Source organism: Trachypithecus francoisi, unplaced genomic scaffold (genome assembly GCF_009764315.1).
Source record: "Trachypithecus francoisi isolate TF-2019V2 unplaced genomic scaffold, Tfra_2.0 Lachesis_group9, whole genome shotgun sequence".
NCBI lineage: Eukaryota > Metazoa > Chordata > Mammalia > Primates > Cercopithecidae > Trachypithecus > Trachypithecus francoisi.
Window position 1 is genome coordinate 37,204,215 of NW_022681474.1, and position 17,910 is coordinate 37,222,124.

General features: G+C 42.3%; 1 protein-coding gene and 1 pseudogene across 1 annotated transcript in view; one reads left to right on the forward strand and one right to left on the reverse strand.

The window, feature by feature from the left end:
- The window catches only part of OIT3 (oncoprotein induced transcript 3), a 45,348-nt gene extending 27,528 nt beyond the window's left edge, over positions 1-17,820 (forward strand). The window contains exons 7-9 of the mRNA XM_033208778.1: positions 8,779-9,194; positions 15,009-15,108; positions 17,147-17,820. Coding sequence (XP_033064669.1) covers positions 8,779-9,194; positions 15,009-15,108; positions 17,147-17,317 — 687 coding nt within the window. The 3' untranslated portion in view covers positions 17,318-17,820. The remainder of the gene's footprint in view (positions 1-8,778; positions 9,195-15,008; positions 15,109-17,146) is intronic.
- On the reverse strand, positions 658-1,635 carry LOC117082192 (annotated as a pseudogene).
- Positions 17,821-17,910: the final 90 nt, after the last annotated feature.

Consider the following 17,910-nt stretch of genomic DNA (forward strand, 5'->3'; position numbering starts at 1 on the left):
GATGTTGAGCTTTTTTTTCATATGTTTGTTGGCCACATGTATGTTTTCTTTTGAGAAGTGTCTGCTCATGTCCTTTTCCACTTTTTAATGTTTTTTTCCTTATAAATTTAAGTTTCTTGTAGATGCTGGATATTAGACCTTCATCAGAGAAAAAAAAATTTTCTCCCATTCTGTAGGTTGTCTGTTCTCTCTGATGATAGCTTCTTTTGCTGTGCAGAAGCTCTTTAATTTAATTAGATCCCATTTGTCAATGTTTGCTTTTATTGCAATTGCTTTTGGCATCTTCTTCATGAAATCTTTGCTTGTGCCTATGTCTCAAATGGTACTGCCTCGGTTGTCTTCCAGGATTTTTATAGTTTTGGGTTTTACATTTAAGTTTTTTTTTTTTTTTTTTACTTTATTAAAATACTGAGTTTTATTTTATGTGTATATTTTTGTCTCCCCACCATATCCATGTCCAACCACTGCTACTACTATGTCCTATCATAACATTCCACACATGCTTAAACCCAGGTAAAGGGTGGAGTTCCATGTTTAAAAACTAAACAGGTATTTTGGACAACACATTCTTGGCAATGGAACCTGGACAACATTTATCAAACATAGTAGGGAAAGTTCTCACTCTGCATTACAAAAAGGACAGCCAGATATCAACTGTTACAGAAATGAAATAAGATGGAAAATTTTTAACAAATTGTTTAAACTATTTTTTTAAAAGAGACTTCCTCCATTGCCAGAGATCTTGAATAGCCTCCTGGTCAGTCATCTGGAAGCAATTCTTCACATAATTGATGAACTTGGCTTCCACTTTGGGAAGAGAATCACGTTTTTCTATACTTGCTTGCATTTTTGCTTTAATGTCTTTTACAGAACTAGGTCCTTTTGGTGTTTTAGGAGTTTTTCTGTTTTTTTGAAGGGTTCTTGTCCTTTTGATCTTGGTGTTGATGATGGTTTTGAGTCTTTTCCATTCTGATTTGAGTTTTGTGCATTTTTGGCTGGAGTATCTTGTATAGATTTCTTCACTTTTTCTTCAGCTTCCTCATCATCTTCATCATCATCTTCTTCATCATCATCTTCATCAGCAGCAAGTTTTCTTTTTTCTGTGGAACCTTGCTACTACCTCCAGGGGCAGACCGCTTTCCAGATATACTTAAGAGTTTCACATCCTCCTCCTCTTCATCTTCTGACTCTGCATCTTCCTCCACAGTTACTCAATACTGTCCACTAATATGCAGTGGCCCTGAACCACACTTCAACCTTAAGACCACTGGTGGTGTTATTTCAAAGCCCCCAAGGGAAATGTTTGGCTGTACAGACATTTTCAAAGTTGCCAGTGTTACTTTAATTGAACTGCCTTCGTAATTCATTGCCTCTGCTTCAACAATGTGCAATTCATCCTTTGCACCAGCCCCTAAACTGACTGTTCTTAAAGATAACTGGTGCTCATTTTCATCATTATCCACCTTAAAGTGATAATCTTTGTCAGCCTTTAGTTCACAACTAAAAAGATAGTTCTGGGGCCTCAGGGGGCTCATGTCCATGTCCATCGAATCTTCCATCGGGTGGCAGCACACACTTAGGTCGGAGAGAAGGCCGATGGAGATAAACAACCACTGCTCAAGAGAACAGCTGCACAGGACGGAATCACACCAGGGTACATTTAAGTTTTTAACCCATCTTGAGTTAATTTTCCTATATGGTGTAAGGAAGGGGTCCAGTTTCAATTTTCTGCATATGACTAGCCATGTATCCCAGCACTGTTTCCTCATTGCTTGTTTTTGTCAGGCTTGTTGAAGATCAGATAGTTGTAGGTGTGCAGTCTTATTTCTGGGTTCTCTTTTCTGTTCCATTGATCTGTGTCTGTTCTTGTACCAATACCTTGCTGTTTTGGTTACTGTAGCCCTATAGCATAATTTGAAGCTGGGTAGCATGATACCTCCAGCTTTGTTATTTGCTTAGGATTGCCTTGGCTATTCAAGCTCTTTTTTGGTTCAATATGAATTTTAAAATAGATTTTTTTCTGCAAAGAATATCAGTGGTAGTTTAATGGGAAAGCATTGAATCTATAAATTGCTTTGAGCAGTATGGTCATTTTAATAATATTGATTCTTCCTATGTATTTCCATTTGTTTGCGTCATCCCTGATTTCTTTCTCTTTTTTTTTATTCTTTTTTTTATTATACTTTAAGTTCTAGGGTACATGTGCATAATGTGCAGGTTTGTTACATATGTATACTTGTGCCATGTTGGTGTGCTGCACCCATCAACTCGTCAGCACCCATCAACTCGTCATTTACATTAGGTATAACTCCCAATGCAATCCCTCCCCCCTCCCCTCTCCCCGTGATAGGCCCCGGTGTGTGATGTTCCCCTTCCCAAGTCCAAGTGATCTCATTTTTCAGTTCCCACCTATGAGTGAGAACATGCGGTGTTTGGTTTTCTGTTCTTGCGATGGTTTGCTGAGAATGATGGTCTCCAGCTGCATCCATGTCCCTACAAAGGACACAAACTCATCCTTTTTTATGGCTGCATAGTATTCCATGGTGTATATGTGCCACATTTTCTTAATCCAGTCTGTCACTGATGGACATTTGGGTTGATTCCAAGTCTTTGCTATTGCATCTCTGATTTCTTTTTTTTTTTTTTTTTTTTTTTGAGACGGAGTCTCGCTCTGTCGCCCAGGCTGGAGTACAGTGGCCGGATCTCAGCTCACTGCAAGCTCCGCCTCCCGGGCTTACGCCATTCTCCTGCCTCAGCCTCCCAAGTAGCTGGGACTACAGGCGCCTGCCACCTCGCCCGGCTAGTTTTTTGTATTTTTTAGTAGAGACGGGGTTTCACCGTGTTAGCCAGGATGGTCTCGATCTCCTGACGTCGTGATCCGCCCGTCTCGGCCTCCCAAAGTGCTGGGATTACAGGCTTGAGCCACCGCGCCCGGCCTCATCTCTGATTTCTTTAAGCAGTGGTTTATAGTTCTCCTTTTAGAGATCTTTCACTTCCCTTGTTAGCTGTTTTCCTAGGTATTCTTTTTGTGGCAATTGCAAATGGGAGTTCATTTGTGATTTGGCTCTCAGTTTGACTGTTGATGGTGTATAACAATGCTGGTATTTCTGCACATTGATTTTGTATTCTGAGACTTTGCTGAAGTTGTTTATCAGCTTAAGAAGCTTTTGGGCTGAGATGATAGGGTTTTCTAGATATAGAATCATGTCATCTGCAAACAGGGATAGTTTGACTCCTCTTTTCCTATTTGAATGCTGTTTATTTCTTTCTCTTGCCTGATTGCTCTGGCCAGAACTTCCAACACTATGTTGAATAGGAGTGGCGAGAGAGTGCATCTTTGTCTTGTGCTTGTTTTGAAGGGGAATGCTTCCAGCTTTTGCCCATTCAGTATGATGTTGGCTGTGGGTTTGTCATACATGGCTCTTATTATTTTGAAGTATATTCCTTCAATACCTAGTTTATTGAGAGTTTTTAACATGAAAGGATGCCAAAATTTATTGAAATCTTTTTCTATATCTGTTGAGATAATCATATGGTTTTTGTCTTTAGTTTTATTTATGTAATGTATCACATTTATTGATTTGCATATGTTGAACCAAACTTGCGCCCTGGGGATGAAGCCTACTTGATTGTGGTGAATAAGATTTTTGGTGTACTGCTGGATTCAGTTTCCCAGTATTTTGCTGAGGATTTTTGCATCAATGTTCATCAAGGATATTGGTCTGAGGTTTTCTTTTTTTTGTTGTGTCTCTGCCAGATTTTGGTTCAGGATGATGCTGGCCTCATAGAATGACTTAAGGAAGAGTCCCTCCCTTTCAATTTTTTGAAATAGTTTCAGTAGGAATGGTACCAGCTCTTTTTTGTACAGGGGATAGAATTCAGCTATGAATCTGTCTGGTCCTGGGCTTTTTTTTTTGGTTGTAGGCTATTACTGCCTCATTTTCAGAGCCTCATTGTTGGTCTCTTCAGGGATTCAACTTCATCCTGGTTCGGTCTTGAGAGGATGTATGTGTCCAGGAATTTATCCATTTCTTCTAGGTTTTCTAGCTTATATGCATAGAGGCATTTATAATATTCTCTGATGGTTGTTTGTATTTCTGTGGGGTCAGTGGTAATATCCCCTTATCATTTCTGATTGTGCTTATTTGATTCTTCTCTCTTTTCTTCCTTGTCTAGCTAGTGGTCTATCTATTTTATTAACTTTTTTGGAAAAACCAGCTCCTAGATTTGTTGATCTTTTGAATGGTTTTTTTGTGTCTTTATCTCTTCCAATTCACCTCTAATTTTGGTTATTTCTTGTCTTCTGCTAGCTATGGGGTTTGTTTGCTCTTAGTTCTCTAGTTCTTTTAGTTGTGATGTTGGGTTGTTAACTTGAAATCTTTATAGCTTTTAATGTGGGCATTTAGTGCTATAAATTTCTCTCTTAACACTGCCTAACCTGTGTCCCTGAGATTCCGGTATGTTATATCTTTGTTCTCATTAGTTTCAAAGAACTTCTTGATTTCTGCCTTAATTGCAGTATTTACCCAAAAGTCATTCAGAAGCAGGTTATTACATTTCCGTGTAATTGTATGGTTTGGAGTGAATTTCTTAGTCTTGAGTTCTAATTTGATTGTGCTGTGGTCTGAGAGACTGTTATGATTTCAGTTCTTTTGCATTTACTGAGGAGTGTTTTACTTCCGATTATGGGTCAATTTTAGAGTAAGTACCATGTAGTGATGAGAAGAACGTATATTCTGTTGTTTTGGGGTGGAGACTTCTATAGATAATTATCAAGTCCAATTGATCCAGAGCTGAGTTCAGGTCCTAAATATCTTTGTTAATTTCTGTCTTGATGGTCTAATATTGTCTGAGGTGTTGAAGTCTCCCACTATTATTGTGTGGGAATCTAAGTCTCTTTGAAGGCTTCTAAGAACTTGCTTTATGAATCTGGTTGCTCCTGTGTTGGGTGCATATATATTTACGATAGTTACCTCTTGTTGAATTGAACCCTTTATCATTAGGTGACGCCCTTCTTTGTCTTTTTTGATCTTTGCTAGTTTAAAGTCTGTTTTGTTGGAAACTAGGATTGCAACTCTTGCTTTTTCCTGTTTTCCATTTGCTTGATAAAGTTTCCTCAATCCCTTTACTTTGAGCCTATGTGTGTCTTTGCATGTGAGATGGATCTCTTGAAGACAGCATACCAGTGGGTCTTGGCTCTGTATCCAGTTTGCCACTCTGTCTTTTAATTAAGGCATTTAATCCATTTACATTTAAGGTTAGTATTGTTATGTGTGGATTTGATCCTGTCATTGTGTACTTCAGTATGTTTTTATAGTGGCTGGTAGTGGTTTTACCTTTGTATATTTAGTGTTTCCTTAGGAGCTCTAGTAAGGCAGGTGTGGTGGTAACAAATTTTCTCAGCATTTGCTTCTCTGAAAAGGATCTTATTTCTTCTTCACTTATGAAGCTTAGTTTGGCTGGATATGAAATTCTGGGTTGAAAATTCTTTTTCTTTTCTTTTCTTTTCTTCCTTCCTTTCTTTCTCTCTTTCCCTCCCTCCCTCCCTCCCTCCCTCCCTCTCTTCCTTCCTTCCTTCCTTCCTTCCTTTCTTTCTTTTGACAGAGTCTTGCTTTGTCTCCCAGGCTGGAGTGCAGTGGTATGATCTCAGCACACTGCAACCTCTGTCTCCCAGGTTCAAGTGATTCTCCTGCCTCAGCCTCCCGAATAGTTGGGACTACAGGCATGCCTGGCTAATTTTTATATTTTTAGTAGAGATGGGGTTTTATCATGTTGGCCAGGCTGGTCTTGAACTCCTGACCTCAAGTGATCTGCCTGCCTCAGCCTCCCAAAGTGCTGGAATTACAGGTGTGAGCCACTGTGCCTGGCCATTTAAAATTCTTTTCTTTAAGAATGTTGAATATTGGCCCCCAGTCTCTTCTGGCCTGTAGGGTTTCTGCTGAAGGGTCCACTGTTAGTCTGATGGGCTTCCCTTGTAGGTGACTTAGCCTTTCTCTCTGGCTGCCCTTAACATGTTTTCTTTCATTTCAACTTTGGAGAATCTGAAGATTTTGTGTCTCAAGGATGATCTTCTTGTGGAGTATCTTACTGGGGTTCTCTGCATTTCCTGAATTTGAATGTTGGCCTGTCTAGCAAGGTTGGAGAAGTGCTCATGGATATCTTGAAATATGTTTTCCACATTGGTTTTATTCTCCCAGCTCTTTCAGGTACTCCAATCAGTCGTATATTCAGTCTCTTTACATAATCCCATATTTCTCGGAGGTTTTGTTCATTCCTTTTTATTACTTTTTCTCTATTCTTGTCTGCCTGTCTTATTTCAGAAAGACAGTCTTCAAGCTCTGAGATTCTTTCCTCTGCTTGATCCATTCTGCTATTAATACTTGCAATTGCATTATGAAATTCTTGTGTTTTTTTAGCTCTATCAGGTTGGTTATGCTTTTCTCTATCTTGGCTATTTTCTTTTCTTTTCTTTTTTTTTTTTTTTTTGAGATGGAGTCTTGCTCTGTCACCCAGGCTGGAGTGCAGTGGCCAGATCTCAGCTCACTGCAAGCTCCTCCTCTTGGGTTCATGCCATTCTCCTGCCTCAGCCTCCCAAGTAGCTGGGACTACAGGTGCCCGCCATGTCGCCCAGCTAGTTTTTTGTATTTTTTAGTAGAGACGGGGTTTCACCGTGTTAGCCAGGATGGTCTCGATCTCCTGACCTCGTGATCCACCCGTCTCGGCCTCCCAAAGTGCTGGGATTACAGGCTTGAGCCACCACGCTCAGCTTCTTTTCTTTTCTTTTCTTTCTTTTTTTTTTTTTGAGATGGAGTCTCACTCTGTCACCCAGGCTGGAGTGCAGTGGCACAATCTCGGCTCACTGCAAGCTCCGCCTCCCAGGTTCATACCATTCTCCTGCCTCAGCCTCCCCAGCAGCTGGGATGACTATAGGCACACACCACCATGCCCAGCTACTTTTTGTATTTTTAGTAGAGATGGGGTTTCACCGTGTTAGTCAGGATGGTCTCGATCTCCTGACCTTGTGATCCACCTGCCTCGGCCTCCCAAAGTGCTGGGATTACAGGCATGAGACACCGCACCCGGCCTATCTTGGCTATTTTCTTTGTCAGTTCCTACAATGTTTCATCATGATTTTTAGCTTCCTTGCATTAAGTTAGAACATACTCCTTTAGCTCAGCGAAGTTTGTTTTTATCCACATTCTGAGGTCCACTTCTATTATTTCAGCCATGTCAGCTGCAGCCCCATTCCAAACCCTTGCTGGAGTGGTGCTGTGGTCATTTGGAGGAGAGAGGGCACTCTAGCTTTTTGAATTTTCCCTGTGTTCTTGCACCGATTCTTTCTCATCTTTGAGGGCTTATCTACGTTCAGTCTTTGATGTTGCTGATCTTTGGATGGAGTTTGGGGGTTTTTGTTCTCCCACTTTTTTTTTTTTTTTTTGAAATGAACCCTCACTCTTGTCACCCAGGCTGGAATGCAGTGGTGCAATCTCGGCTCACTGCAACCTTTGCCTCCTGCATTCAAGTGTTCTCCTGCCTCAGCCTCTTGAGTAGCTGGAATTACAGGCCCATGCCATGACACTTGGCTAATTTTCGTGTATTTTTAGTAGAGATGGGGTTTCACCATGTTGACTACTGGTCTCAAACTCTTGACTTCAGGTGATCCACCTGACTGGGACCCCCAAAGTGCTGGGATTACAGGTGTACTGATTTGGCCTTTTTTCCCCCCTTTTAACAGTCTGGCCACCTTTCTGTAGGGTTGCTGTGGTTAGCTGGGCATCTGCTCCAGTCCCTAGTCACCTCAGATTTTCCAGTACTTGGAGGTATCACCAGTGAAGACTGTGAAACAGCAAAGATAGCAGCCTGCCCCTTCCTCTGGGAGCTCCATCCCTGCACAGTACAGACCTGTTGCCAGTCTTAACATACCTGTAGATGATGGTTGGAAACCCCGGTTGGGAGGTCTCACTCAGCCAGGAAGAAAAGGATCGGGGACCTGCTTAGAGAAGCAGTCTAGCCCTGCTTTCATAGAGCAACTGAAGTGTGCTGAGGTACCATTTCCATCACCCCCCAGTCAGGTTGAGCTCTCCAAAGCCTGGAGGCTGAAACAGCTAAGTTGCTGAAACAGCAAAGATGGTGGCCTGCCCCTTCCTCTGGGAGCTCCATCCCAGTGGGTACAGACCTGTTGCTGACCTGAACACACCTATAGGAGGTGGCTGGATACCCCATTTGTGAGATCTCACCCAGCCAGGAGGAACAGGATCAAGGACCCACTTAAAGAAGCCGTGTGGCCATGCTTTCCTAGAGCAGCTATGCCATCCTGGGGTACTGCTTCCACTTCTAGACAGTTTGGACTCCCTGCAGGCTAAAATGGCTGAGTTGTCCAAACAGTTGTCCAAACAGCCTACCCCTCCCCCTTGGCACTCCATCGCAGGTAGAAATCAAAACTCTGTCTGCTGGAGAATATGGGCAGAGCCGGTAGGAGGCCCCAGTTGGGAGGTCCCCCCCAGAGATAAGGAGCAGATCAGGGTCCCACTTAAAGAAGCAGTCTGGCTGTGTTTTGGTAGAGCTAAGACTCTTAACAGTCAGGATGGCTTGATAACAAGAGGAGGGCAGTGGGAAAAAACAAAACAAAACAAAACTCAGCCTTAGGCAACCAAATCTCTAATGTGTTTTGAGGTAGATAGACGCTGGTAGAATGTTAAGGTGAGAGGGGAAGATAAAAAAACCTCTGTAGAAATAAACAGACCATCTCTTTCCTCTCCTCACCCTGGCCTGGCTCAGGTGGTGAATGACAAGATTGTGGCCAGCAACCTCGTGACAGGTCTACCCAAGCAGACCCCGGGGAGCAGTGGGGACTTCATCATCCGAACCAGCAAGCTGCTGATCCCAGTGACCTGCGAGTTTCCATGCCTGTACACCATTTCTGAAGGATACGTTCCCAACCTTAGAAACTCCCCACTGGAAATCATGAGCCGAAATCATGGGATCTTCCCATTCACTCTGGAGATCTTCAAGGACAACGAGTTTGAGGAACCTTACCGGGAAGCTCTGCCTACCCTCAAGCTTCGTGACTCCCTCTACTTTGGCATTGAGCCCCTGGTGCACGTGAGCGGCTTGGAAAGCTTGGTGGAGAGCTGCTTCGCCACCCCCACCTCCAAGATCGACGAGGTCCTGAAATACTACCTCATCCGGGATGGGTAATGCTGCTGCGGGAATGGTCTCATCACCCCTCGTTCACATCCAGCCTCTAAGTTCACAGCACACCCAGTCATTTACTAAAACTGCATGGCACGACTGTCAGCTCTTTATTAGTTCAGGAACCACTTATTGACATTTTGGAGGTAAAACTAGTGAAGAAAAGGAGGGTCAAAACTGGCTCCTAGGCCGGGCGCAGTGGCTCATGCCTGTAATCCCAGCACTTTGGGAGCCAAGGCGATTGGATCACCTGAGGTCACGAATTCAAGACCAGCCTGGCCAACATGGTGAAACCCCGTCTCTACTCAAAATACAAAAATTAGCACTCAAGAGGCTGAGGCAGGAGAATCACTTGAACCCGGGAGGTGGAGGTTGCAGTGAGCCAAGATCACACCATTGCACTCCAGCCTGGGGGACAAGAGCGAAACTCCTAAAATCTTAAAAAAAAAAAAAAAAAAGGCTCCAAGGGGTCTAACCCAGGTGACTGACCAGATGCCATTAACCAAGATGAAAAGATGTATATAGAAAAGCAGATTTGAGGTAAAAATACTGAATTTGTTCATTCAAAATGATATATTGAATAATTTAATTTTTTAGATACCTGCAGGATGCCTAGAAAGAGAAATTCAGTGAGTATTCAGCAGAAATGCGTGATCAGTTAGACTCAGGAACATGGTCAGGACTAGAACTGAAGGACAGGCAATCACCCAATTTAGAGATGAAACTGTAGGACTGAGTAACCTGCTCGGGGATGACAGAGCACATGTGAAGGTGGGGGCTGAGATCCCATTCATGTGGCTGAGGGTACAGCAGACAAGAAGGCAGCAAACATAAATTCCTCTTTTAGGAAGTTTGGTAGTCAAGGACAGAGAAGAAATAGTTGGTAGATTTTAGAAGAAAGATATAGTTATAGCAGTCTGGTTTTGTGGGTGGTTTTTTCAGGGGTGGAGGGCAGTGCAAGGTTTTGCTCTGTCACCCAGGCTGGAGTGCAGTGGTGCAAACACTGCAGCCTCGATCCTCAGGCTCAAGTGATCTTTCCGTCTCAGCCTCCTAAGTAGCCAGGACCACATGCGCATGACCATGCCCAGCTAATTCTTTTTTTTCTGGAGACAAGGTCTCACTTTGTTGCCCAGGCTGGTCCTGAACACCTGGGCCCAAGTGATCCTTCTCTCTTGGCCTCCCAAAGTGCTGGGGTTACAGTGTGAGACACCGTGCTCGGCCCCTGCACTTGTTTTATACAAGAGAGTTCCATGGTATTTCCTAAGGATCCTTGGTGGGATCTGTAGGTGTCCTGAGGTACCGATGGAGACCTAGCCCTTTTCACAGCCATTGCCTACATTCCTAGGAAAATTACACTCAAACCCAAACTCATAGCAGTATCTCATGAGCTTCTTCCTTGTTCTCCATGTCAGGTGGTACACAGTCTCAGGTGGGGTCAGGAACTGCAGCTTAACCAAACAGAGAACGGTCCAGTACGAGCTGCTCAGTGCCCTTGAGGGCTTACCCTCTGCCGGCTGGCCTGCAGGCTCTTGGACATTACTACGCTGCTTTTACTCCTTCTGTTTCTCACCACAGCCAACCTTCACCAGATGCTATCAATCTCTTGCACAGTGATATTTCATCCCTTGATGCACATAGGATCAACTGAGATGCTTTTTAACAAATAGCGATGCCCCAACCCTGTCCTCTCTATTCCATTCCTATTGTCTTAATTCCCATCTGCATTATCTTTCACCTGGACAGCAAAGCAGCCTCTTAACACAGCCTCCGAAACCTCACCTTTCACATCTCAGCTCCACAGAGCCCCTGGGTGATCCATTCAAACAGAAAATATGATCTTGTCACATCCCTGCTGAAAACCTTTTAATGGTTCTTTATTAGCTTTGGTCAGTAAGTCTGCTTCTCAGAAGGTGTGCTTCCAGCCTCAGATTCTTGTAGCCTACTTAAGCTCATTTTCATAATGTGGAAAGTTTGTCATCCTGAGCTACTCTGGATGACCAGCAGCAGAGGGCATCTGCACATACATGGATTTCTTGCCATGCTAAGGTGATTTCTAAAAAGCTTTAACATGAAAAGAAGAAGCAACATTTTGTATTTATTTTTTCAGGGACTAGATTTACTTTTTTTGCAGTGATAGATTTTTGTTCCTTTTTACTTTAAAAAAAAAATAACTTTAGTGGAGTACTATTCACATACAATAAATAGACATATTAAAGCATGTAGTTTGACAAGTTCTGATGTGTATACCCATGAAGCCATCATGATAATCAAGATAATAAACATTTTTCTCACCCTAAGTTTGCCCCTGCCCCTTATATTTAGTTTTTGAAAAAATAAGAATATAATCATAACTCACTGAGAAAAACATGTAACCTACAAACTTAGTAGAGCTTGTGAAACTTATTTATGTATGTGTTATTCAGACTCTTGGTGAAGGACCATTTGCTTTTATTTTATTTTATTTCTTTTTTGAGACAGCGTCTCACTCTGTCGCTCAGGTTGGAGTGCAGTGGCACAATCTTGGCTCCCCTACAACCTCCGTCTCCCAGGTTCAAGCGATTCTCGTGCCTCAGTCTCCCAAGTAGCTGGGACCACAGGCATGTACCACCACACCCAACTAATTGTTGTACTTTTAGTAGAGATGGGGTTTTGCTGTGTTGGCCAGGCTGATCTCGAACTCCTGACCTCAGCCTCCCGAAGTGCTGGGATTACAAACGTGAGCCACCACGCCCAGTCATATTTACTTTTATTTCAGACAGTTCTAAGAAGCTACACTATTTATTTTGCCAGTCCTTATCACATACAGAAGAGAAAAAAATATATATGCTCTAGAAGAAGAAAAGCATAGGCAAAAATGTGAAAACCACAGCAGTGTGGCCCTACTTTATAAGCAGGCAAATCATCCTGTCTGTGGTGCTGTACAAGAATGATGTGTGCGAGATCCTCCAGCTCTTGGCGTGGCTCATGGGCCCTTACCGTCTGACCTCAGCCCCCTCCAGTTTCTGCTCCTGCCAAAGGGAATTACTGACAATTCCCAAACTGTCACTCCTGAACATCCTTCTGACTTTGCACACGCTGTTTCCTCTGCCTGATATCTTCTTCCCCACCTTTTCTTCCTGTCTGATCCTTACTGGTTCTTCAAGATTCATAGAGAGTTTACTTCCTCCATGAAGCCTTTCCTGGCACCTTTCTCCATTTGAACTAAAAATCTTTCTTCCTTTTTCTTCTTCCTTAATTCCTAGCATATAGTAAGGGTCATTAAATATTTGCCAAGTAAATAATTGAAAAAGTCTTTATAATAATCATAATTTGGGGCTAGTCCACAAACCTAAAATAAATATAACTCACTTTATTTATATTTATAAATTGTTTGATTATTCATTTCTTTGATTTTTCATTGTCCTCAGCTTAAATTTAAATCAAGTTGCTTCTCCGCTGATATTGAACACATCTAATTCATCTCCCTCTAATTTTTGTTGGCGTGTGCTCTGAGAATACAAAATGATTTAACACAAGCCTAAGCAAAATATAGCTAGAAAGTTAATCACCAGAAAAAGAAACATACTAAATTCCAAAATCAAGCATTGAACAAGTTTTTGATAAGGAATTAGTTTTGATTCCATTATACCGTTGTTACTTTCTTTCAGTACATGAATTTGGTGCTCGGAACTAGCATTGGCTAGTCACAGCAAACCCCAAATCAAGAGCCAACATTTGTCCTGGTTTCCATTCTGCAATGTGTTACCTTGTAATAACCCCTTCTGCTTCATTTTTTCTTTTAAAGTAAAAGCAGTTATTTTGAGATAAAGATAAATTGAAAACGCTCAGGCACTTAGATTAAAAGTACTATTTTAATATCAAGGCTTACTATTATCTTAACATACTGGACTATAAACTCCTTGACATCAGAGACCATATTATTCATCTTTATGTCCTCTGCAGCAGCCAGCAGGGTGTTTTGCATAGATTAGGTATGCTCTGGATATTTGCTATAGGATATAATCAGAAGAAGGTATAAATGAATTTTAACTCAGGAAAATAAAAATGAATAAATAAATACAAGAAATAACAGAAACCACATTATGTTTAGAGCCTTTTCAGTTCAGTGGAATGAGGTGCTGGTAATAACACTAGTCAAGATGCCTTATTTTAAAATAATTTTGTTGGATTTTTAAGTGCACCAAAACACCAGTTAGCAAGGAACTAGAAAGCAGTCTGGCTGAGCACTATCGTGGCTCATACCTGTAATCTCAGCACTTTGGGAGGCCGAGGTGGAAGGATTGCTTGAGTGGTCTTGAGTTCAAGACCAGCCTGAGCAACATAGTGAGATCTCATCTCTACAAAAAATGAAAAATTAGCCGGCATGGTGGCACACACCTAAAATCCCACTGAGGGGCTGAGGCAGGAGAACTGCTTGAGCTTGGGAGGTGGAAGCTGCAGTGAACTGTGACTGTGCCACTGCACTCCACCCTGGGCAACAGTGAGACCTTGTCTCAAAACACAACGAAAAAAAGAAGAAAACAAAAGAAAAAAAAAGTGGTCTGTGCATGTGGAGCAAGTACCCAGTTTAATCGGCTTTAATATCTGACCCCACTTTTTTCCTGGCCCAGAAGACAGGAACTATTAGGTACCCACTAAAAGGCAACTATGTCCAGAAAAAAAAAATCCTCTAGAATCTAGAATGGGAAAAATAATATGAGGGTGATTCTTGGCCTATAAGAAGTTTCATGAATATCCAAAACTTTGGCCTCAGCTAGTGCGAGCATGGTTCACTGTAGCCTGTGCCTCCGGGGTTCAAGCGATTCTCGTGCTTCAGCTTCCTGAGTAGCTGGGATTACAGGGGGATACCACCATACTTGGCTTTTTTTTCTAGAGACAAGGTCTTGCTGTGTTGCCTAGGCTAATCTCGAACTCCGGGGCTCAGGTGATCCTGCCACTTCAGCCTCCCGAGTAGCTGGGACTATAGGCAGGCACCACGACACCTGGCTAACTGTTTGTATTATTTTAATAGAGATGGGGTTTCACCATGTTGGCCAGGCTGGTCTCGAACTCCTGAGTTCAAGCAACCCTCCTGCCTCAGCCTCCCAGAATGCAGGGGTTACAGGCGTGAGCCACCTCGCCCAGCCAGGAGTGCTTCTTTTCCCCTCGCTAACCCTGAGGTGAACCTAGGTGTTTCACTTTAAGCAGTAGACCTGAGATTAAAACCCCAAAACTCTATCAAACTGCAATTTAACATTACATTTGGGAAAAGAAAAAACAATTTGGAGGTGCATGACTTTTATCCAGTAGAACCAGTTATTATCTAAGAAACCTGGATATTTATGTCACTTTGATGCATGCACTGCAGTTCCATAACTTCTGTATCCCCTTCAGTGGTCAGTTGCTATTCGGTGTCCAATACATTGTTAATAAATTTTGTTAAAGAAAAGCCTTCTCAAATCAATACTAAGGTACATAGAGGCAGAATTCCTGCAATATATTGCAAATGGAAAGACAGCCTTACTAGCAAAAGGTATCTGAAATAAATGGTGTTGCTGTTGCCAACATTTAAATTCATTAACTTAACAGGAAGCCCTGGTGTCCAGTTTGTGAGTACAGTGAATGATAAATGGGACAGACGCTATTAGTGAAAAAGGCTAGGTCTGAAGAGGACTTCACAGGGAAAAATTTAATTTTTCTTTCATTCCCAAAAAGCTTGAGTACAGTCCAGCCTCCTCCACCCCTTTGGCTCTCCTTGGGCCAAAATGTTGGGCTAGATTGTTTTTCCACCTCTGTTGAAGCAATCAAGTCTTATGTGCTATCTGCCCTACTTTCAGCTGCGTTTCAGATGACTCGGTAAAGCAGTACACATCCCGGGATCACCTAGCAAAGCACTTCCAGGTCCCTGTCTTCAAGTTTGTGGGCAAAGACCACACGGTAAGTTGAACATCTTTAATTTATAACCCCTGAACCTGAGCCTTTTTTTTTTTTTTTTGGTGTCCCAATATATTGACATTCCAAGAGCCCACTGTGAGGATCTGCATGGGCTCAAGAAAAAATACAGAGAAACTGGCCATCGAGAAGTTTAACCCTTTCATGCATGTCACACCCCACTGCCTGCCAAAATCACTGTGCTGTTCAAAGAAAATACTATAGGATCATAATTTAATTTAAAATCTTTGCAGGCAGTTATGGTTGAAAAGTCAGTGTGGTGATTGGTCAAATGGCAAGGGATATGGACAGGAAATTCACAGAAAAGACAAATAGTGAAATGTTCACTGAAAATAGTACTTAAGTGCTGATGAAAACAATTATAAGACACCATTTTATACATATTAAATTTATGAAAATTATAAAATACAACACTTACAAGGTTACAGGGAGAAGTATACAGTGACAGTATAAATTGGTACATTTTCTGGAACATTGTCTGATAATATGTAATAATAATCATAAAATCATCATATTCTTTTGTCTAAAAATTCCAATTCTGACAGTTTCTTAAAAACAAAACAAAACAGAGGCAGGTGGATTGCTTGAGGCCAGGAGTTTGAGACCAGCTTGGGCAACATAGCAAGACCTCTTCTCTACAAAAAATTTTAAAATTAGTTGGGCATAGTGGCACACACCTGTAGTCCTAGCTTACTCAGGCGGCTGAGGCAGGTCACTTGAGCCCAGGAGTTCAAGGTTACAGTGAGCTATGATCAGGCCATTGCACTCCAGCCTGGGTGAGAGAATGAGACCCTGTCTCTAAAAACAAAAAAAAAAAATTTTTTTTTTTTTTTTTGAGATGGAGTCTCCCTCAGTCGCCCAGGCTGGAGTGCAGTGGCACAATCTCGGCTCACTGCAAACTCTGCCTCCTGGGTTCGCGCCATTCTCCTGCCTCAGCCTCCTGAGTAGCTGGGACTACAGGCGCCCGCCACCATACCTGGCTTATTTTTTGTATTTTTAGTAGAGACGGGGTTTCACCGTGTTAGCCAGGAGGGTCTTGATCTCCTGACCTTGTGATCCACCCACCTCGGCCTCCCAAAGTGCTGGGATTACAGGCATGAGCCAACGTGCCCGGCCCCAAAAAATTTTTAAGCCAAAACAGACAAGGTGTGTTGGAAGTGTCTGTAGAGCATTGTTATAAGGGGGTAAAAGAAAAAGCCCCAAACAAACAGGGCTAAGGGCCACAGTCTATCAATTTAATGCAATAATAAGGTTATTAAAATGATAAATATGGGAAAAGCAGACATAATAACTGTTGTCATAACAATTTACAGGCATATTAAATATATTACATTTAAAAAACATGTATACTCATGGATAGAGGTTATAAAGGGCTATATAGAAAAGGTTGTAGTGAGATAAGCTGAAAGTTTTTTATCGTTGTTGTTAGAGTGTAGTTGTTGAAACATTTAAACAAAAGGAAGTTGAAGAGACCAACATTCTTTTCCACACTGCTTGTAAGTATACGCGGGTCCATTCCAGCTATACCATGGTTACAGAACAATTGCTAACAATGATGGCTGATCCTGATCACTCTCAATCAGGCAGGAAGCCCAGGCAGTTACCTACAGAAAGGTGCTTGCAGAGAACACTAGTTATTTGACAGCACAAGTGCATGGGAGCCAATGCTATCCCCAGACCTTGGTGTGAAGAAGGAAGATGTTCTAGTAGATGTTACTTCACAAAGGCCTCTTCTGTTCCAGCTCCATGCAGGAGTTATGAATATGGGTTTTTTAATCACCCACGTGACTTAAATGAACTGTTTACCACATTTTTTACTAAATGTGTACATTTTGGCAAGTTCCTTAACCTCTCTGTTTCCTTATCTGTAAAACGGGGATGATAACCTCTACTTGTGGGTGTCCTTGTTAAGATTACATGAGATGATGTTTGGGAACATTGAGTATTGTGTCTGGCTCCTTGAGGGTGCCCCCCAAGTGGCAGCAGTTATTGTTTTTATTAACAATCGTGATCCTCTCTTCAGGAAGTGTTTCTGCACTGCCGGGTTCTTGTCTGTGGAGTGTTGGATGAGCGTTCCCGCTGTGCCCAGGGTTGCCACCGGCGAATGCGTCGCGGGGTAGGAGGAGAGGACTCAGCCGGTCTGCAGAGCCAGACGCTAACAGGCGGCCCCATCCGTATCGACTGGGAGGACTAGTTCGCAGCCACACCTCGAGTCCCTGCATTGGGTGGCTCTGCTCTCTGGAGCTTCTCCCCCCGGCCCTCTAAGAACAACCGCCAACCCCTAGGCTCAGACTTCACACCGTGAGTTCAGGCTCCCAGCACCAACTCACTCTGATTCTGGTCCATTCGGTCCGCACAGGCCACAGCACTGCTGAACAACGTGGCCTGGGTGGGGTTTCATCTTTCTAGGGCTGAAAACTAAACTGTCCACCCAGAAAGACACTCACCCCATTTCTCTCATTTCCTTCCTACACTTAAATACCTCATGTACGATGCAATCAGATCATAAAATCAGAAGCCGGGTATAATATTTCAAGTAATAAACCCTAGAAAAATTAAACGGTTACTGAAATTATGACTTAAATACCCAGTGACTCCTTAAATATGTAAATAATAGTTATACTTTGTAATTTCAATTCAAATGCAGACTAATGATAGGGGATTTGGAAGTTTATCAATAAAACAGTATATAATTTTAAAAGTAGTATTTGGTTTTTCTGCCTCATACTATTTTTCTTTCTCTCTCTTTTTTTTTTTTGAGATAGAGTCTCGCTCTGTCACCCAGGC